The sequence below is a fragment of the Penicillium nucicola genome, assembly GCF_028828085.1.
Source record: "Penicillium nucicola strain IBT 29836 chromosome Unknown utg000001l, whole genome shotgun sequence".
NCBI lineage: Eukaryota > Fungi > Ascomycota > Eurotiomycetes > Eurotiales > Aspergillaceae > Penicillium > Penicillium nucicola.
Window position 1 is genome coordinate 4581716 of NW_026643125.1, and position 21988 is coordinate 4603703.

The 21988-nt window shown below is 46.2% G+C and overlaps 8 protein-coding genes across 8 annotated transcripts; 5 read left to right on the top strand and 3 right to left on the bottom strand.

The window, feature by feature from the left end:
* Positions 1-1620: 1620 nt before the first annotated feature.
* On the top strand, positions 1621-1941 carry N7511_001717 (uncharacterized protein; the record flags this gene model as incomplete). The annotated part of the gene is made up of 2 exons (XM_057124142.1): positions 1621-1695; positions 1780-1941. 2 exons carry the CDS (start codon positions 1621-1623, stop codon positions 1939-1941), a joined length of 237 nt encoding a protein of 78 aa, XP_056989875.1.
* Positions 1942-3359: 1418 nt separating this feature from the next.
* N7511_001718 (uncharacterized protein) lies at positions 3360-4616 on the bottom strand (the record flags this gene model as incomplete). The annotated part of the gene is made up of 4 exons (XM_057124143.1): positions 3360-3768; positions 3836-4086; positions 4143-4256; positions 4443-4616. 4 exons carry the CDS (start codon positions 4614-4616, stop codon positions 3360-3362), a joined length of 948 nt encoding a protein of 315 aa, XP_056989876.1.
* Positions 4617-6429: 1813 nt separating this feature from the next.
* On the top strand, positions 6430-7914 carry N7511_001719 (FAD-binding oxidoreductase; the record flags this gene model as incomplete). Its single annotated transcript, XM_057124144.1, has 1 exon — positions 6430-7914. The coding sequence occupies one exon, from the start codon at positions 6430-6432 to the stop codon at positions 7912-7914; it is 1485 nt and encodes a 494-aa protein (XP_056989877.1).
* Positions 7915-9420: 1506 nt separating this feature from the next.
* N7511_001720 (uncharacterized protein) lies at positions 9421-11046 on the top strand (the record flags this gene model as incomplete). The annotated part of the gene is made up of 4 exons (XM_057124145.1): positions 9421-9527; positions 9562-10510; positions 10539-10782; positions 10892-11046. Coding segments are annotated over 4 exons (1455 nt in total), but the record flags the coding sequence as incomplete, so codon positions are not given.
* A 1172-nt stretch (positions 11047-12218) lies between these two features.
* Positions 12219-12660, top strand: N7511_001721 (uncharacterized protein; the record flags this gene model as incomplete). Its single annotated transcript, XM_057124146.1, has 2 exons — positions 12219-12435; positions 12524-12660. The coding sequence occupies 2 exons, from the start codon at positions 12219-12221 to the stop codon at positions 12658-12660; spliced, it is 354 nt and encodes a 117-aa protein (XP_056989879.1).
* Positions 12661-13026: 366 nt separating this feature from the next.
* On the bottom strand, positions 13027-13367 carry N7511_001722 (uncharacterized protein; the record flags this gene model as incomplete). The annotated part of the gene is made up of 3 exons (XM_057124147.1): positions 13027-13043; positions 13106-13289; positions 13353-13367. 3 exons carry the CDS (start codon positions 13365-13367, stop codon positions 13027-13029), a joined length of 216 nt encoding a protein of 71 aa, XP_056989880.1.
* Positions 13368-15524: 2157 nt separating this feature from the next.
* Positions 15525-16008, bottom strand: N7511_001723 (uncharacterized protein; the record flags this gene model as incomplete). The annotated part of the gene is made up of 2 exons (XM_057124148.1): positions 15525-15774; positions 15797-16008. 2 exons carry the CDS (start codon positions 16006-16008, stop codon positions 15525-15527), a joined length of 462 nt encoding a protein of 153 aa, XP_056989881.1.
* A 1954-nt stretch (positions 16009-17962) lies between these two features.
* N7511_001724 (uncharacterized protein) lies at positions 17963-20884 on the top strand (the record flags this gene model as incomplete). The annotated part of the gene is made up of 5 exons (XM_057124149.1): positions 17963-18931; positions 18987-19196; positions 19268-19808; positions 20030-20081; positions 20128-20884. 5 exons carry the CDS (start codon positions 17963-17965, stop codon positions 20882-20884), a joined length of 2529 nt encoding a protein of 842 aa, XP_056989882.1.
* Positions 20885-21988: the final 1104 nt, after the last annotated feature.

The following is a 21988-nucleotide window of genomic DNA, read 5'->3' on the forward strand; positions in this document are numbered from 1 at the left end:
ACTGCCTTCCAAGATCGCCAAGCTTTCACACAAAACCTTCACCAGCCCTGCGCACAAATCTGCATCATTGGATCCCTTCCCACGAGCCGCAATTACGCCTCCAGGAACCAAAAGACTGTCAACAGTAACGTGGCTTTGGTTCCTCGAAGTGACGGTATTAGGCCTCAGAAGCTATGTCGGGTTTCCTGGGGGCTACGTGGCTTCTAGAAGCAGCTTCTTTGCTCCCAGAAACGGTTCAGGGGCCCCCGGGAGCAGGAGAACTCCTAGGGTCAAAAAGAGTGTTCCTAGCACCGATGGAGCCGTCAACAGGAGCGTGTCCGATTCTTGATATTGATGATAAAGAGCGTATTTTTGTATTTGGATGGGGGCGTTGAACACCTGGTTGCAGTTTATATGGACAGAGGCAGAAAATGCGCATAACAAGGAAAAGGGGGCTTTTCCTAGACATCAGCCGTGAAATACACCAGACCCAAGGAAATTGATATCGCATCAGGCCTAGTAGATTTAGTTTCCCCCTGATTTCTGGAGGCAGTAATGAGAACGGCGATGTCTGGGCACCAACTGGCGGGTGAACGGCAAACCACCGAGATTAAAACCCGTGCTATCTGTACAGAATTACCGAGCCCGGCGAAGTGCAAATACTGGCTCTAGTTACGTTCAAGCTAAGAGGGCTTCCTGCTCCTACTCATTCATATTAGTACAATAGCGAGTTAATACACTATCTGCGACCCTACGAGTTTCAAGCCCCCGGGGACCACAAAGCAGGCTGTGGAGGACCTCGCAGGCGCAGCTGAGCTATACGCAATCTGGCAGTTCTAAATCTCCTTGTCTATACACTATAGCGTAGACAGGTTGCTTGAATGCTACTTTTTCACTTTTTAAGTCTGAAATGGATTATGTATAAGACTTGGCCAAGTGGCAAACTCAGGAAAACGATAAGTTGCCCAACAATAAATGCGGCCCTGACTCTAAAGCGCATTCAATAGGAATGCGAGAGTTTTCTTTGCTCTGCATCTTGACTAGCTTTTTAGAACTTCAAAAATCCTAGAAGCCAGCAACAAACTCAAATAGTGGTGGCAAAACGAATGCACGGCTTTCAACAGGTCTCAACACGAACGAAGGAAACCTAAGCTGAAAATTTGATGCGGCGATTGAAATGCGAAGAACTATCTAGGTTTCATCATATCTCTTAACGATGAATTTTTGAGATACGAAACAAATTATGATGTCTTGCTTCTTCGAGTATTCTTGCGATATTCAAATACTAGTCTTTAAATGCACGAAGAGCTGTCTGCACGACGCCGAAGACTTGTTAACATAGCAAACCCCTGCTAAAGATACATGTAGTCTTTGCCTAGTTATAATGGTATTTTGGTACTTAGATTAGCCACCCATGTCACAATGAGCAGAGCCAAACGCGCAAGTCATGACTTCTGTTCGGATTGTAATTCCACACGCTCATTGGTGTGCCGCTCGACCACCTAAGCTGTAAATGACGACAGACCAGTCACGAGGATTGATGCGCTTCTATTATAATGCTGCAGCGTTGCGTAGACATCTGTTTGAAGACATCTAAAAAGATTTTACTCTATTATCCACCAATATCATCGAACATATATCATGAGTGGCATTACCAACGAAGCTGCCATAGAGGATCATGATCCTACTCTCAATGCTGGGGTAGAAAAAGAAAGAGTAAGCTCATCCAAAGTTCTCATTACCCCCAAACTCGAATGTATTAATCAATACGGTAAGCTAACATGCGAATTGCTGAAACAGCTTCATGAGCATGAAGACGCAGTCAGGGGTGAAGTCGAACAACCCGACGCTCCGGGGGTCGCTTCGACAAGGACTGCAGAGGGTGGCCGCGCAAAATCAACATTGGACAGGGTCAAGGAAGCATTCCATAGACAGAAACTGCGCACCGAAAAGGGTGTCTAGCGTTGACTTTTGTGCCTCAACAATGCCATACAACATTCGAGAAAGCTGGTCAAGTCTTTATGGACTAGTTCAAATCATGTCTCCATAAAGCTTAGAGCTTAGCACCAAGTGATTGGAAACCAAATTGAATCTCAAGTTATATATAATTCATTGTTCTCCTCCAGGAAAAAAGGATCGTAATCGAAACTTATACCTGTTATCTTGAGCAATGAATGGTATCTCTCCAGCGACACGCAGACAATTGTTACGTCACAATTACGTAGAACTATGTTCGCCCCAGCATCACGCCTGATGGGATTCATTTCACTTGAGTCTTGGTCTCAATTATTAAACTTGAGTCTTGGTCTCAATTATTAAACACGCAATTTCAAAGGAACACATCATTTAGGTGGACAATATGACGCATGATTCACAAGTATCGGTTTACAATATGTGAGTTCTCTGCACATTCGCTTATGCCCGCCATGTTCCCCTAATAGACGCAATTGCCAACTAATTTTCTTTTTCAGAGATGGCGGCGGAGACAGGGACAACAGCAACTGTCATAATTGTCTAGGGAGTGTTGGTTGCTTGATCCTTCATCCATGATATCGACCTGTATGCTATGCCATTGAGCCATCCCCATTTCAATATATATATATGTGTATGTCAAAATTGCTCTTGGCTGTTACGTTGAGGTTGTTGAAATACACGATGTCTAATGGTAGAAGATGAATGAAGCATGCAAACAGTCTATTCCAGAAGGGTGTTTGAGTCTGATCTTCCATAGTATGAAAGATCTGCTATTATATAAGGAGAAAAACTCTGGTCGCACAGTACTGAACTGGGTGGTGTCAATGTTGACCTGAAGAGATCTGAGGCATCTGAATTGATACATCAGAATGATGCCTCGACTGTAAGGCACCATACGATGGATCTTGCATCAATCTCAACAGAGGTAATAAAGCCGTTTTGTCAACAAAATAATGTCACACACAATGATGAATATGTCAAAGTTATTCGAGCATGCGCGGAAAGCATATGGACCCATAGTCGGAACAGCACCAACATTCAGCTCAGAGTGGATTGGGCAGGCCCGATCACGGGAGTCGATATGACGGACGTGCGTGGCAAAACAGTTTATACGTAGTTAAGCCACCGCTTTTTGCAACGTCTCGTGCGCACGTACATCCGTGTTGATTATTCCCTTTCTCTCACTTCGTTCGTTTCAGGGCACTAACTGCGCTAAAGCTTTGGCGGTGGGGCCAGGGAAGAAATACCCAGTGTGTATCGGTCAAGTTGATGTCGAGGGCGGCTGCAGCGGTTTAACAAGTGAGTGACCACCGATCAATATGACGCTAGGTTCCCCCGCCCCCAGGTCTACATCGATATATATATATATAGCAGAATGCAACAGTTTCAAGTTCGAAGATCGCATATTAGGTAATGGCAATCGCTGCTATCAGCGCATCCATTGCTGAGCTATGGGTGGACGCATCGACTATTGTGATCGGACCTGCCCAACCCACTCCCAGCTGATTGTTGGTGCTGTTCCGACCATGGGTCCATATGCTTTCCGCATATGCTCGAATAACTTTGACATATTCATCATTGTGTGAGACACGGTGCAGGAGACTAAGATTTCGGATGAAGATTCCCTTGAACTGCCTTGCGTTCGCATCACAGATCTTTGGTTCGCATGTGTCGTGGATCACATCGTTCGAGTCGGCTAGTGTTTCAATGGCAGCTTTGGCAATACTGGACGCAGCTTTCAAGTATGATGGATCGGGAGCAGCTCGATCCAACTCAACGAGGCCACCGAGAATGACGCCCTGGTTGTAGGACCATCTGAAAGACAAAAAGCATTCACCGTTAGCCATCGTATGGTGATTTTCGCAAGACATGTGCGACTCACATAGGCTGTCCGCTGTTCTTGCAATCTGTTAGTCCATCATTAATGATGCCTTGGTCATTGATCATTCTGCTGATCTGGAACCATTTCCATTGGCGTCGAGCCCAGCCAACGTATTTCTCTTTGTTTGGCACGCGGTTCGCCAGATGTGCAGCGACAGACTGGAATAACTCATTAGTAATAGCATTCACATAGTTGTGGTTATCATCCAAATAGATTCCGCCACGGCTGCAAGTGGTTGGCCCGTTGTTGGTCTGCATGGAAGATCAATCAGCATTGCATTAGTCCTTTCATATTTGTGGCTCCATACCAGATGGTCAAAGATGCCGATCGCCAGGTCTAGGTAATCTTGATTCTTGGTGACATCATATGCTGCGATCCAGGCGAGTGCCCACCAGGAGTCGTCATCGTAGGAGCCATCAGTCTAAGTTGAGGCCTCGACGATGCCGAGCGTCTGAACGTCCCTTGTCCGTGGTGGCCACGAAATTACCCTCCCCAAATTGGGATGAGGGTTTACTTTCGAACCCACAGCAAACGTGTTGTTGAACACTTCCATCGCAGATCTTTAGACTGTTTCGTTTCCATCCATCAGATCCAGATAAGCAAGTACTGTTATGCAATTGGCTCCATTCCACCACCCAGATGTATCCCATATCCCTGTGCTGCCATTATACCATGTCTGCAAGACATCGAGGGCAGTTTCTGCCTTGGATAGTGCACTTTGCGCTGAGGATATTGTTCCAAGAATGAGAGGGAGGAATGCCACCAAAGGGAGAACATGCATGGTGAATACAGGCGGGAAATATGAGAAGTAGGATCGGAATTTTGGCAGAGATCAGGATTCTACAAGTCCAGAGACATGTCAGGGTCTCGGCGTATCGAAAAGCTAAACGTAGAGAATCTAAGTGAAGTTAATCCTAGAAAACTAGTCCAATTGAGCAAACGAAGCAAACGTGGCAAAGTCTAAACTGAGCGACCTAAAGGTCAACGGAATGCTGACATTGCCAGAGCCGGAAGCTGCGGATCCAGATGGGTGGGAGTAAGCTGAGAAAGAGGAAATTAAAGAAATAGTCAGGCTATACTCATGGTAAAACGTAGCACTTTCGGTAGATTGATCGGGTGGGCTCGCTCCCACTGGGATATCCGGGTTTTATGAATTACCTTGAGGAGTCTGCTATAGTTCAGAGGAATGTCATATTACCTGAGGGGGAGATGAGGCTATGTATACACAACATGCGGTCCGATTTGATTCCAAATCAACTTGTTTTTGTAAAGACAAAGTGTGGGATTAAGTCCGATGTTGCAGCTTTGCTTCCAGTCGAGCAAGTCTTATATCACACACAACAGCGTCGGCACAAATTGACTGCAACATCGAATCGAGAATTACTCGCTACTAAAATACAGAGGAATGCTCGATTAGACATTAAATCATAAAACGAAAAAAACAGGCAAGATTGGTGCAATTGGGAAGGCGAGGGAGGGAGGGGGTGGGAAGGGTTATGATTGAGCAAGGAATATTACCCCACGCATCAAAGTTTACAGTTACTGCAATGGCAAATACTTTAGGCAAAAAAGCCCAGTTTATGCAGAAGAAGTGTTGCATTTGGCCAAAGCCCGAAAATGGTGACGTCTTCTATTTATTCCACTTACTCCTTCAGATAATCATTCGTGTCACTTTCAATGATATATGCACGTGAATTAGCCAAAACTTACCTTTCTTTTCTCTTCTTTTGCTTTCATTTTCATGCGTTGCAATATAACCAAGCAGGTTCACCTTGTCTCTATAGAGAGGCTTATGCATAAGGCAATCAGCTTCGTAGCATCTCTTGGCGGCTTTGAACCATGGCCGATCCGGAGTATCAGTACTTATTCTGAAGTCTGTGGCTGAGGAAGAGGATACTCTTTCTCTCCCCGAGATGAGAGCAAGACACTCAGTTGCCCCTCCAGCTGGTGCTGTCCAAGTTGGAAATGCGCAATGCGACGTGCGTCCATCGAGGAGAACGCTGATTTGTCGATTGCGACCGGTCTTCTGGGGATGCATCGTTATTCTGTATGCTTCCTTTGCTCTCGCTCTACTGTAAAAAGGTACTGAACAGCCCTGCAAACATATTGAAGCGGCCTTTTCAGCCTATTATTGCCATCATGGCATTTTCTCGACCCATTATTATAAGATAGCTGTCATATTGTATAGAAATCCTGTACTAAAGAGGCGGTGTTATGGACCCGAATGACGTCATCGCAATCGAATCACCATCAGCATCAATAGACCAGTTACCTGGCAGGCAGGAAAACGGGATAAATTAGTATTGTCGCCGTCAGGGAATATATATTACAGTATGCCTGTTATCCTTAATTGTAAATTTCCAGTCACGGTAGCTCCATTGGGAAGCTGAATCTAGCGTAATTTTGGACACGAGAATCGGCTCTGCAATGAGGACGGGAGTCGCACTCTGGTACAGCTTCCTCAGCTTCAATCTTTTCTTTGACTCACACTCACTTCTTGGGATGTATCTTCTGTCTCGTTCTTCTCCCTCTTCACACCCTCCTCTCCCTCTTTCTCCTGTGTTCTTCTACAAAACTCCGTCCACGACTTCGCGATGGGAAACGCTCAAAGCATCGCCGGCCACGACTGCCTCGTGGCAGCCGTCGGACATAATCCGTCGATGGTGACCTTTCGAACTGACGCCTTCTTTACATTCCGCATCCCCCTTTACAATCTAGACACTCCAGTGATTCCAGCAGCCATCACGTACCCCAGTACGACAGAACAAGTCGCGAGCATCCTCAGCTGCGCGGTCGACAATGGGTACAAGGTTCAGGCGCGCAGCGGAGGACACAGTTATGCTAATTATGGTATATCTCTTGTGTCCACCCAGAACTTACTTAACCTTGCTAATCTCTACTTCTTGATAGGTCTCGGAGGCACGGATGGCGCAGTGGTCGTTGACTTGAAGAAGTTCCAGCAATTCTCCGTCGATCCTGACACTCTCGTCGCTACTATCGGAGCAGGCACACTCCTTGGAGATCTTCAGACTCGTCTCGACTATGCAGGTGGAAGAGCAGTGGCTCATGGAACCTGTCCTCAAGTTGGCACTGGTGGACACTTTACAATTGGCGGTCTAGGCCCGCTGTCTCGCGAGTGGGGCATGGCCCTGGACCATATCGTTGAGGCTGAGGTCGTCTTGGCCAATTCGACCATCATCCGAGCTTCTGAAGCTCACAACCAGGACGTCTTCTTTGCCATTAGAGGTGCTGCAGCGGGCTTTGGAATTGTCACTGAGTTTAAGCTGCACACGCACGAAGCACCAGGCGAGGCCATCCAATACTCCTTTATTTGGAACTTAGGCAACACATCCGAAAAAGCGGAACTGTTCAAGGATTGGCAACGGCTGATATCCAGCAAGGATCTTTCCCGGAAATTCGCGTCCGAGCTTATAGTATCTGTCGCAGGCGTCATCATCTCGGGCACTTACTTTGGCTCCAAAGAAGAATGGGAAGCCTTCAAAATCGAGAAGCATTTCCCACCTAGCAACCCAGCAAATATTGTGACCCTGACTGATTGGATGGGCATGCTTGGCAGCGGCGCTGAAACTCTTACGGAGTCAGTTGTCGGCGGAATCCCGGTCCCGTTTTATAGCAAGTCCATGTCTTTCACTCCAGAGAACCTCATCCCAGATAGAGGAGTCGATACAATGTTCAAATACATTGGTACAACTGAAAAAGGGACAACGGTCTGGTTTATCATCTTTAACGTGGAAGGTGGTGCAACTAACGACATTCCTATCAACGCTACTGCTTACGCCCATCGCGAAGCCATCATGTGGATGCAGTCCTACGCAGTCAACCTTCTTGGGCCCATCTCTACTACAACGAAGAATTTTCTCAACGGGCTGAATGCAGTTGCTGCATCATACCATCCCAGCTCTGACTTTGGAGCTTATCCGGGATATGTCGATCCCCAGCTAATTGATCCACAGACCTCTTATTGGGGACCGAATCTGCCGAGGCTTCAGACCATCAAGGCCGAAATTGATCCTCACGACGTATTTCACAATCCCCAAAGCGTGCAGGCACTTTCTTGAATGCTGTTGAGTTTGACGGCGGGGTCGTTTGGGTCTATCAATATGAGGACCGATTTTATGCGACATGACGATTATGACATGCATCAATCATGACATAGCAGTTCTTCTGAAGTTCATCCATCATTCGATACAGTAATCTCAACAACATTTCACACATTCTATATGTCCTTTAAAATCGTAATATCTGCCGGAGGCGCTAGGCCATCTCAATGACCTTATATGGTGCTTGTCTTTGGTCATGACGAATCTTGAAGAAGGTATAGAATCCCTGTCTAGTGGCAATTTCAAGTTGGCATACACCTTCTCTTGTTCTCACTTGGCGAATCCTATATCTATTATGCTCATTCTTCGACATAACCCAGTCTTCGAGCTAACAATGCTAGGGATGGACAACAACCTCATGCCTTATCTCTCAACATCTAGCAGAGGACATGGTACCCTCTTCACCAACTACGGCACCAGGTTACCAACGCTACCTTATTATGGACCTTCTATTGTTCAAAGTGGGGAGGCTTCAGGGCAAATTGGCCAAGAAAGATTAGCTTGCGATGCGGCTGGGAGTACGTATCAGATTTTCGACTAGGAATGATACTTTTCTTTACTATAAGGGATGGATAAGATGAAAACACAGAGGATAGAGCGAGCAAGCTAGATCGCTGACGTTTGTTTCCGTGAACTTCTCCCGGGCGTCCGGTTCTCACTCTACAACCAACGCGTTTGCGCCATTGCAAGACGCTCATCCGACACCCCAGTCCAGTTGTTATGATGAACTGGCCGCCTTGCCATACTATGTTTGCGGAGACCTTTTTTGGAATCTGGATTGATATCATTTATCCTGGTATGATATCTCGTTCAGTCAACGGCCAACCTGATGGCCAGAGAATATACCCTCCAAAAGGCCGCAGTGCCTCCGCAGGTTTGGTATGCTCTTACCTACTATGGGAAGAAAACGCAGGCTGTTTAGTGATAATCCATTGCTACGTACGAGACCTTACCGGTTCATCGATCGTCGACAATTCCTTTCGGAGCACTAGGTTTGTACTGTATACCTAAGGCGTACTACGGGGCTAATTATGGGGCTCACGAGGCTTGATGCACCTCGCTGACTCTAAATATATCCCGACTATGGTGATTGCCCTGTCATCCACCCAGTGAACTCCTCCTCTTGCCATTCCGCGCGAGACTATTCTAGAAAAAATACATGTCAGCGCTGCATTTGACGTACTGCTCTTCAACTTACCACAATTGAATATATCACAATCTGCACCTGCATCCGCAGAATTGCATAAATCCACTGGAAAGGTGGTTTCTCTGATAGTGCTCTTGCCATTTTCATCCCTAACCCTGGTTTTCAAAAAGCCTATGGCTTGACCCATTTCACCAATACAGATTGCAGAGTGCGCAAAGCACCAATCAAAACAGCCCTCAATAAAGCACTATTTAGTGACTGCTATCTTGCACGATGGGCTAGACTCCTCTTGTTAGCATTCGTTTTGTTAGAACAGACATAATGATGAAAATCATCAACCGACCAGTGCTGATTCAAGTTTGCGCGTTGCGAGCCCTACTGCAGTAACTGGAAAAAGTAGCCTGCCATGTGTAGACACTGAAGGGTAAGCTTCTTCCCCAGCTGTTTCCTCTCATCAGACTGAATATTTGCGATTCCTCTAGGCTTCGTTACGACGTCTCTATGAAGGCTCAGACCGCCATGTTCAAGTTATCCAAGGCAGTCCCCGTGACTTATCTCAACATGGGTCAAATATATACGCTCTCTGTAGTGGACTCGGATCCGCCTGTGTTGTCTACTGGGCCGGTCAGGTATTTTACGTACATCCGTATATCATTCGAAAATGCAGACCAAAGATCGAAGCCGATGAGCTGTTGGGAATTGTGGGAAGAGACTCAAGGATTGCATGAGGCCCATAAGCGCCGGATGAATCCCTGCGCTGTCGAATATGTGAACACGCATAGGAGCGATTCGAAGCATGAGAATCAGCAGATTCACGTCGAAAATGCCTCGGTTGACGGGTTCTGCGTTACTTGGACGCCTGACATGGCCTCTGAAACGTTCGAATGTGTCATACCTGTTCGGTTCAATTTTCTATCCACATATTTTAGTCACTGCAAAGGTGTGAAGGGCGAACCTGTCAGACTCTGTGTGAAGACTGAGATACTGGGCTCCCGAGACCGTGAAGCGGCACTGAAACAGGAGCCCGGAATAAATTTCTGCTTAGTGAAGGTCCTACGGAATCACGGTGCCCAGCGAAAGCTGTCCAATGATATCGCGCACGTTGAAAAAATAATCCAAAAGCTCAGAAAGCAGATCGCGCAAGCGAAACAAAACAGTGCCCAGGGCAAACGAAAACGTGGAAGTCCGCCGCGCCATTCAAATGCTCGGAAACATAAGCGCACCTGGCCTGTTAATTCAAAAGATGGAGATTCTCAAGGATTTTCATCCGAAGATTGCCTTCAAGCGAACCTGGCCAAAATGCAGGCAATGCTCACGTCGACTCGTTCTATAACTCTCCTTGATCAGCGAGGCGACGAACAGGACAGCCACACTCTTTTCCCCCTCCTGCTTCACGGAAATGGTTTCGTTAAAAGCCGACCATAAAACTCGCCAGACTATCGATGGCTTCAAAACGACCGAGCAACTTCGCATTTCTGCTCTCTCCCCGACAAGCGAGTTGGTACCGCTTAACTTGCCACATTTGGAATTGGGTCATTTCGCGCCCATGAAAGGCTCTAGGCATCTAATACCTGTTCAAAAGATTCCTTGGGCCCGGTCTGATGGCTCCGAAAATTTTCTCAAAGCTGTGTATGTCGATCCTGCCTACAACCCGCCAGCGGAACAGCCGACAGATTCAAGTTAGTATAGTCTATTTCATCTACCTTCTGGCCATTTGATTATTAATCTCTTACAGTCGCTTGTTTTTATGTTCGGTTTGCTGAAGACAAGAACTTTTCATGTCCGTAGGCTACTATCGTGCAATATACTTGACGAAACGTACTGTTCGGGAGGTGACCAGGAAAATCTGCCTGAAGCAGCAAATAGATCCGAGAAACATCAAACGCATCATTCGTACCAATCAATCTGGCATTCAGGTTGGTATCGATGACAATATGGTTTAAGAAGTTCCTCAGGGGTAAGATATGCTTGCTCACATCTCTAATAGATTAAGTGACAATGGAGCTGGGACGAGCGCGGGTTCATGGACCGTCGAAGTTAGGTTAAGCTATTAATCCCTGTGTGACCCAGGCTTTGTTGCAAGCTTAGACAGATAACCTCTACACTCTTATGTAATTTATCCACGTTTCTCATACTCGTATGTCTAGCCCGACTGTACGTTCAGCGTCTGGTTATGGCCATTGATGGACTGCCGAGGAAGACGCACATCTCTGAATGGCTTGTGTCAGGGGTCCGAAAGTAGTATGGATTGACTAATATCAACATGATAGGCCATTTATTCACATGTCTAAGCCTAAAAAAATACGAATAGATTTGATCTATTCATATGATGAACGAGCATACGCTAATTTCCGGTTTGTTACAAAATAATACCGCAACCAACAAACAGGAATTAAGCTATCATACGAACCGAATATGGCATGGCCACATGCTGCCAAACATGAATGACTTTGATTCTCGTTTCATCGCATTCATGGGTAGTCCGAAAGGCTAGGTCTGACGGTATCATTTTCAAGAGGAATCACCGGGAAGGAAGTCATAGACCGTATGTCAAAACCAACCGCATTTGAAATGCGAGGACGAAATAGAGAATAGCTAGTTTGGTACAAAGGATTCACACGTTTCAAATTTCCAGTCCGTAGGTAGGAGTGGAGACCTGCAGTAGTCCTCCATAGCGCAGGTGGCCTACGTTGTTGATTTGATCTACAAAGTCTGTGCCTCGCACGTACTTTCTTGCTCTAATGTGCTGGCGATCCTTCAACGAATCCGACCTCAGCTTCAGGTTTAGCCATTTGAAGAATGGTCTCGGACACTAAGCGAGAGTGAAGCACAAGGCGAAGAGAATATCAACCCAACAGTCAAACGGATTCATCATCATGAGGTGATACATAGTGTCCAGTCTTCCATCAGTCAGATGGAACGAAGGTGCTTGCTATGATCAAGGTTGAAAGAAATAGCGTGATTCTATGCAAGGATCGCTTGAGTATTGTAACATCCTGGACTGCTATGCCAGAGAATGGCTTATGAGATGGACAAGTTGTTAAAGTACAGTATCAAAAGGGTGATTTCATGGTTCACAGACGTGGGCTCGACAGCTCACCTCTCACCTCTCGCCATGGCCCCTGGCATCAGTGACGCGATTAAAACAGATCTTCGTGAGATTGAGTCCTACTATGAAAATATCATCGAATCATCGGGAAATGATGAGCAGCAATGCTTCCCGACCTTGTTTACCTGGGGACTAGCTCGACACTATATTGGAGAAGAGCTTGTCGTTTATCCTTTTTTCGAGAAGCTTCTCATTGATGGCATCGACATGGCCGATAAGGGCTGTAAAGATTACTTAAAGGCAAGCTAAAGTCCACCTCATATCGAATGCCATGCTAACGTGATGTATTTTGGTGACTGAGAATCTCAAAGGCTTTGAAACCATGACTTCTTCGGATACGAATTTTATTCCCGCTATCAAGAAGCTGATGGAGAATCTCTACAAGCATAATAATGAGGAAGAGATTGACCATTTGCCCAGGCTGGAAGAATTTTTGACTCAAGAATAGGATAGCGAGAGCTATGCTAGAAGCTTTGGCCGAAAGAAGATGTTCGTTCCTTCACACTCCAATCCTAGTGCACCAGACAAACCACCATTTGAGGAAGTTCTGGGTCTCATGAAGGTACCGATCGATAATCTCGCAGACCTGTTCCACAGCAGATGGCCAGGTAACTCAGGGATGCCCACACCTTTTGAGAAATAAATCTAGTCTGGTGTGAGCACCGCAGACTGCTTTGGGTCTATTTCGGATTTATATTCAATTCACTTTGCAGCATCCAAAAAAAAATCTTGAAAGCAACTGTTATTAAGACTTGAGACTTAGCAATGATATTCGTTCATACTATATCATAATTTTGGGTTCATGTCCACCCACTTAGTGTTTAGCGGCTTCTATAATATTTTTAACGTTCCATAAAGCGAGGAACGAAACAATAAAAGAGATTTTGAATTACCTTTATGAACATCAGCCTTGGTCTCATGAGACTTTTCATCTTTCTTGTCCACGAGGGCATCCTTTGCAGCGCTTGCTCGGGTACCCAAGCCAGCATCAGAGTCCTTAGCAACATTCTTGTTGGTCTCCTTGGAGGCCTCGGCTCCAGTTCCCTGGACGGTCTCCTTCGCGTAGTTTGCGGCGTTCTTAAGTATATATATGCGTTAGTGTTTGATGTAGCGAGGATGATATCCCAAAAATCCGCACACCTTAGCGGTCTCCATTACAATTGTAGTGTTGTGGAGTAGATAGGTTCCAAAAGGATTCGATGGTTTTCTAGAAATGTGCCGGAGAGTTGGAAAGGATTTTCGCACCTTCTTATATCCAATGGAATGGCCTTTTAGTGGGAAGGGACTCTTTACATCATGTAAATATCCCACAGTGGTTACGTGGTTGGGGGCAAACGTAGCGACACACAAATTATGATATGTCAAACCAGGCCTTTGAAATCCAATGAAATATTTTTCCATAGCATCTTGATTTAAGCTGAAAACATGGTGATTCAATGAGAATGGTTGAGTGGTGACATTTCTCTGGTCCCAGTCCTCTGGAACGGACTGCCGACCCATGAACAAGTACTACCAGAACACGGAGAATACTGTTATCTACTATGCGTTGCCGGGGAATCTCAAGTTCAAACCTGCATTGATATGGGCGAATGACTATCGCCACTGATGCGATCCCTTGACCTCACCAGACCCTTTGTGCGAACTGCGAAGTAGCAACGCGGGACAAATCAGTATTGTCGACGTCAAGAGAATATAGAGGTATATTCGTGATCGTTTACTGTTCTTTCATAAGTCCGTACCACTGATGATAACCAGGCTGAGTTCAGCACAACCCTACGCTGAGCCGCAAAGGCCACACCATTCTTGTTCAACAATGACGTGGTTACTGGAAAATTGCATTCAGAACGTCGAATGACGTCATTCATGTCATCAACTTTTGGATAACCATTTGCCCGGCCAACGATAAGCCCGCCGGCCAAGCCTTAAAAGATCAGAAACAGATAAAGGAGCAGGCAAGTTCTGAGGTTAACCAAGGCACATATCTTCAATCCCAGGTAGATCCGAAAGGGGGATCGATAGGGCTGGTTTGAATACGGATATCGGCCTAATCCAGCCATATTCGATATCCTTATTCGTGTTGAGGTAGGTAGTTGTAGTGTTCTTGTTGAGGTTACTATCAAAAGTGGGAATCCCATCTATTTAAATGTCCATCGCTAGTCCCGCCATAAGCTTTGACCACCGCGATACTAAACATGAATAATGCGTTGATTCGCGCGAATAAAAAATTCATATATTCATATTCGCATTCCTTTATTCCTTTCGGAACCCTAGCTATTCCTGTTTCTAGGAGTCTGAGGTCTACCCCTGGGATCTTCACTCTGCGATCCTGACTGATTACGAACTGGCTCTGGGAATAAAATGGCTAGATCTGTGAGCTATTGCGCTGCTGGAACCCTCAATCTGGATCCTAGAGTCAGTATTCTGCTTCCAAGGGTGGGGATTTAACTCACAAAACACCTTCACCAGACTTACGCACAAATCTGAGTTATTCAATAACTCCTGGAAAGGCAAGCCATAGCCACAGGATTTGTGCATGAGGTTCCAGGAGCTGAGAAGACCGTCAACAGGAACATGACATTGATTCCCCGGGGTGGAGGCACAGAACCCCAGAAGCTCCGTTGGGCTTCCTGGGGGCTGATGGCTCCTGGAAGCTGCTTCTTTGCTCCCAAAAACGGCACTAAAGCCCCCGGGAGCAAGAGGAATCCCAGGGCCAAGACGTGCATTTCTAGGGCTGATAGAGCTTTCAACAGGAACGTGACTGAATTTATGATAGTGGGAACGGAGAGTCCACAACTTGCGTACGCATTGTTGAGGCTATGTGATCCCTGGGCAGCTCGCACGTTTCTAGAGTTGGCTTTTGAAGCCTTCATGACCACCAAGGTTGATAAACATTTACGCAGTGTAGGTCGTCAACCATCATCTGCTTGCTGCATCACGCCACCCCGCATACTGCTCCAATACTGGCCACAATTGGTTGGCTAGTCGGATCAAGCGATGAACATGCTTTGATTCTAATCAGGTAATTCAATTGGTACATTATCTCAGCAACTCTGCAGTAAAGTCCATTCCTTTGCATGACCCTATCCGTCGCACCTCTCTAGCGTTTGCGGACTCCACCTCCCTCCCTCATTCTTCGAAATCGTCATCAGATGCGATCGACTTTATTCGTAATCCAGCTGACTCTCGTTTCACGGCCTTTCTCTAGGAAGCAGTTCGAAAAGCCTCTTCGATTGTTTTGTAGCTCGGTGTGCGTACCCTGCTAGTGACCGCGTCAGCCACGTACGGCAAGACACACGAGAGACATAATGGCCCCTAGACTCCGAAAGCGGCCTTGCCAACGGCTCCATAATACATAATCTTGTAGTATGGAAAGTGGCCCGCACTGTCAAAAAACTCGAAGGATGTCGGAAAGCTGCGGACGTGGCTGACAACATAACCCCCTAGGGAGAGAACGATCAAGCTCACAACGGTTAAATGCAACTGTAGTAGAATCGAGCGGTGCAGTCCTCTTTTAGCCACTTCGGGTAAATCACAAGGACAAACCTGAAGATGGAGAACAGGGCTGAGACCAGGGCCACAATCACCATGCCCTCGACGACATTGTCCATGAGCTTTGGAACGTTATTTCCAAAATAGAGTCGCTTGGGGGGACGAGGTCAGGTTTTGCGCAGTCTCGCAGAGCGACCGCAAAGCGTACAGGGGCCGAACTGAGACCGGCATGGGCCAGCCAGGTGATGGTGAGGAAAATAATGACGAGACGCATCCGAATCAAGGCCCCGGAAGTATTGAGAGGCATTCTTTGTCCGCAAGATGAGACTGACCGAATGCAAGAAGGTAGGTCATGTCTCGTTCAATGGGACAGTTGAACAAAGTGAAGAACAGCGCCAGAAAGGTGGAGCAAGTGAATATCTCCCCGGCGCCGTGAAGCTTATTTATGCTATGTACTTTACACAAACGTTGCTTCTACAAGAGCAGCCTGGCTGATACTGAGCCGTGCCCGATGCCTTTTAATTACCGATGCTTCAATGCCTTAATCTTTTATTGAATACGTTGCTAGGTTCGAGACCACTTTTATCCTGCATCCTTTAAATAATTTTCAAATTACAAATCGCAAGCACCCAATTGGCGATGATCCTATTACTGCGTACTATTACAACCACGTTCCGACAAGAGAGACCGGCTGCCGATTGATAAAATGCTCTTTTGTAGAGAATTCCTCGCCCCAATACCGCGCGATCTTCGTCCTGAATTCTGTAGCATAATCCACCATGTTTTCTGACATATTCAATATTTCAGCCTTAATTAGAGAGGCATAATTCACTAAATAGTCATACTGAGCCAAAGCGGAATCGGAGTGTTCAAGGATGGTGGCCCGCAGATCAAGAGATAATAAAACTAGCTGGACCCTGTTAAGTAGCTGAACAATATCTTAAACGTTCCCCGCAGGGTTAGCGTGGTGTGTCGCATCGAGAGGTGGCCGCGCACCTGCCTCCACTTTCTGCTCGTGTATACGGGTTATGTTCTTCTTGCGGTAGGTCCAGAGTACTGCATTTTCAAGAAACATACCGCAGAAGGTGAAGAAGCTGAGCTGGAATTAGCGTTTGTTTCGGTCATCGAAAACCATAATCAGGACAATGACGTACAAAGCAAGAAAGATGAACGCCTTGTTGGCTTATAAGCACAGGCCGGATTTCTCTGCCACTCTAAACCTTATGCTGGAATTTCTGATACTAATCAGCGCTCATGTTAAGTATACTTTCGCAGTAACGGGTCTCCCAGGTCTTGGTTCAGATGGCACTTGCAAACCCCGGTCGGGCTTCAACCGTGTCCTCTCAGCATGAGAGCATGGTTGATATCACGTACTCGGGTACTACGCCTCACAGAAAGTTACGGCCATCTCTTTGATCGGAAAAATGGGTATTGGTCTACAGGAGACTGGTGGGAACAGATTCCGACTGACGGGGACCACTCATCAGTTTACAACGGCTCACATTTAGAGCCGATCCATTTTTTATTGCGTGCTTGCAAGTTTGTCCAAAGCTCCCGATAGCGTGGTTGTAATTGTGGCAAAGCTATTTCCACTCCTGCGATTCGCTATAGAACATAGGGATTCAAATGTCAAGTCGGTTCGTTCTAGTCAAGTGACTTACAATCAGCAAGTTAGAGATACGTAGATTTTGAACTTTGCGCAAGCAAGCCTATCATATAGCAGAACCGCAAACTACGACGAAGTTAGTGGCCTTGCCTTCAGGGGAAGAAGTCACTTGTAAGCTTAGATCGGACGTAATGATGAATCAGATCTGCCTTCTTACACAAGTCTACTGGTGTGAAAAAAGTGCAGGAAAAGAAAGAAAGGTAAGTGGCGACGAGGATAAGCATGTACACCGCCAGCAAAGAATGATCAAGGAAAAAAAATATAACTAGAAACTGAGAGTAGATAGTGGCTGTCATCATGTATTGCATAGAAATCCTGTGTTAGAAGAGCAGTGATATGGGTTGAATGACGTCATCGCCACTGACGCGCGCTATCAGCATCACTAGAACCTGATGTGCAAGAAAGAAATTGACAAACCAGGACTTTCGCCGCCAGGAATAGATTTACATAAGCTACTATATTTGCCGTTAATTCCTAAGCCCGTACTGCCCGGCAGCTCAATCGGGCGGCCTAAACTTAGTGCTTTTCTATGTAAAGCTTTTTAATCGCATCATTTCATTTCGACGACGACGTGGCGACCGCATATTGGTTCGAAATGTCGAATCACGCCGGATATGTCGCCAACTCCTCGGGGATCACTCCCCCAGCGAGCAATGAGTACGCTGACCGAGCTTTACAAGAACAAAATCAGGATGTGGACAAGCAGGCATGTACCCAGGTAAACCAAGGCACCGGTCTTCAATACCAACCAGACCTGAGCGGCAATGAACATGTGGCATCAAATTTTGATGTGACAGAAAGTCAGATTGATGATATCGTTGCTAATGGCAATGCATCTACGACTCGATATGCAACACTCAATCACGGCTATGCAACGTCAGGGGATCACGTTGAGACTCATCTTCCAAATTTGATGCAAACCTCAAAAGAGAGCTCACATAAGCTGGGTGATTTTGCAAATGGCCAGAAGAACCTACCCGTGATCGATGGGCACAATCACTTTGACACCATATCAAGCGGCCAGGTACATCACGATGCTGCTCCAACTACGAGGCAGAAATTACATGACAAGGCTAGTGCGCTTGTTGATGATTCTAGTGGCCAGGAATTGTCCCAGGGTGAAGAAACGCCCGACCACATCGAGACTCTCCTCGATCATAATATTGCTTCTCCGACGATGCTGGCTACCTTACAAAATAAAGCTTATGGCTTGATTGGCGCATCATTGGTTCATCACAACCTCATTTACCAGAAAATAAAGCCAGAAACCCTCATCCATAGCAGCAACACCCCTAGTATGGTGGCTACCTTGGAAGCTCAGGCCTATGCAATGATTAACGGCCCGGTAGAGGTCATGAAGAAGGACCTTAATGCGGACAGCCATGAGCTAGCGCACGAGGTACCGAAGGTCCAAGGTGCTATCCAGACAGAGTACACTCGTGGCAGCAATACCGAAGCCGCGAGGGACATTGGTTGGCATAAGGCTAATGTAGAAATACCCGATCCGTTGGTTGGTGGTTATACGAACGGAGAGCTTTTTGCATTCATCAGACGCTTCAATAAGGTGGGGCTTTCTTAGTCCCGACCATATATTCACAGGACTAATTCAGACTGATCAGGATGTCTTCGATGTCAAAGCGGTGTCTATTGAAAATGCAAGTGGTCTCGACCTCAATGATGCATGGTCTCAAGATCACGCCGGGGATAAGGTGGGTCTGCACCTACAACGAGTTTATTTGACCGTGGTTCTTGGCATCGCGAGCCTTGGAAAACAAATTTCACGACTTCGTTCCTGGAAGGAGACTTGTCGTACATCAATATTCTGTGCGGTACGTTGGACACAATTCCACTCCTGGATTAAAAGTTTTCAAAAAGATGTGGACTGAACCGAATTATTAAGGTTTACTTCGCTGCATGGCTATTTGATCTATTGATGCCGCTTGCTCTTGGAATATTGATAATGGTGGTATCTTCGGTGCAAGTTCGCAACATGTTGTTTCCATCAGCACCGCGTGCTCTGGTAAATATTAGGACAGGCGGGATTCAGAAGCCCCAAGCAGGTCTGCTAGGTACGAATGATACAATCACTGGTGCTCCGGAAAAGCAGCCGCATGAAGCTATCGAAGAGGAAGCAGCCAACTTTGTCGACAACGTCCGACACAATATTCAGAGAGCTGTCGGTATGCACAACAGCCAACAACAGGATGGAGATGGAGATCCACTGGAAGGGAAGGTACCGAAGCCTATCAGCAAAGCAGTTAAAGCTGTCCAATCTGCAGGCTCTGCACCCGGACATGTTACTGAGAGTACCGATCAAACTCAGCAGCCGATGGAAGAGATTATATGGGCTGGAGTCAATCCAGAAAGTATTGCCAACGTTCTTGACATTGCACCACATGTGATGGGAGAGCTAGCTGTGATAATTGGGAAAGATTTGCGAGGTAAAGTCGTCATTGCTTTCTCATATGGTTTTACTGACACAACTTCAGCGCTCTTTCACCAACACCGCCATTTTCTCGTTTTGCATTTATTAGAATAGTGGTTGTTCTTGCCCCTTTATTTCTCGTATCTCTTTTCGTCAACTATTACATGGTATACAAAGGGATTGGGTGTCTCATTGGATTCGTCATTTTTGGCGATCCAATGCTGACACCTGCGATAGCGTGGCTTAAACGAAACGTGCCCAATTACAAGGAGCTTGCACAACCGAAAAAGTCAGTCTCCCAACTTCTTGTTCGCTCCAATACTGATTACAAGTAGCAACTTCCTTCGCGGCGTCCCTACAAACACCCAGATCGCAATAACTCTTCTTCGTATCAGCGAAGCACACAAAACGCCTCTTCCTCCTGTACCTACCTCCTACCCCGATGACCCGGATCATCAAAATCCCATTGAAGCTGAGAATATACCTCTTGGTGCCACCCGTTCCGACGTCCTTCATGCGACCATGCCTTCAATAGTTGAGAAAGCCCACAGCGACGATGATAAAGAAAAGCCAAATCACAAACATCTTTCTAAGATTGTCCGCTTCTTCAAAGGCAATGCCAAATCTGTCTTCGAGACGAAGCTGGCCATTGATCACGTCCGGGCCGCAACTGGTTCGCAGAAGGCGAAAGGTCACTTGGGCGTTTTGCCTAAGACAAAAAGCATCATCTATGCCGGGCCGAGTGTATACCAATGTCGATTTGAGGGGAAACATGGTTGGGCAGTCATCACAGAGTCTGCCAGACCAAGCCTGTTATTCACGCGCGATGACCCAAGGTTAATGAGCTCTGAAAAGCTGGAACCAGTGTTTGAAATTGCCGTGGGTGATATGAAGCGAGTGAAGAGGGCAACAGCCTTTGTAAATACTGCGATTGAGGCAGTGGCTGCGGTTTCGTCGGACCAGAAGTTGCTAGCAAGCTTAGAGATTGAGGATAAGGAAGAAAAAACTTGGAGGTTGACAGTGATACCGGAGCGAGATGAGTTGTTCAATCGCTTGGTCGCGACCGGTAATCAGAGATGGGAGAACATGTAATCTACATGCTGGTGTATCACTAACTGGGCTAGCAAGTTTCACTTAAACTGCATCGCAATCCTACTTGGTTGCACTCTATCAGTAAGTGTTAGGTAGCTGGGCTTTTGCGAATACGATCGCCAGATTGAGAAAATTATAGGATTCACTGGCCTACTCAACTTGCAAACTATCTATTTGGTGATAGACCGCGAGACCGACGAAACATAAGAATCTACCAAATTAGAATTTTGGGCCTACGTACCGCAAGCCACATTTTATTCCAACTTCTAACTGGACAGAATCCCTTAGCTTCCTGTAAATAGGCACGAACAAACTTGCTCGCTTCTACGCCGCGTTTCACTTGCTTGTGCAATTGGAGACACCGTGGATAGTAGCCCCATATTATTGCCGGCGATTTAAAGAAATTGGATTCTGCAAAGCTTCTTGGATTCCTTTGAATGAGCAGGTATCTAAGATGTACAAGTGAACGTAACATGGATAATGACATCGGAATGACTTATCTTACGACGGTCTTTACTTATAGACAGGATTGAAGCAGGGTTACCATAAAGTAAAAGCTTCGTAGAGTCCTCTAGGCAGAATAAGTGAGAGTCGTTTTGGGTAGATACAGTAACATGAGTGCTTTTTTGGTACTGGATAAGAGCAGAAGGAAGAGAAGGCGACGGTGACCATAGGCCGCAAAATTTTATCATATTTTCTTGTCTTTCCTTCACCTCCGGGTCTCTAGATCCATCAACCTCAATATTTCAGCTTCTTGCCAAAATGTTAGGACAGTCCCCTAGGGGCGTCCTGGAATAATATGGATACGAGTGAAGAATGGAGATGTGCCTGATATGAGTATGGTTATATTCAGACTAATCTCTAGACCTCCTAAGAGGATTTAGCCCCTCCTTTTCTAGGGGCTCCCACTGTGCATATGCAAGCAGACAAGTGAGGTGATGTATCAATAGGCGATTCCAGTGGTCCATAGGCAACTCCTCCGCATTATCTATACCTCGTTGTATGGTTGGCGTAACACAAAATCTACTAATTTCACTTCTTCATATAATCATAACCCAGCTTTTCATATTCGTTCCTAGCTGCTTCTAGGGCTCTTCTTTTTGA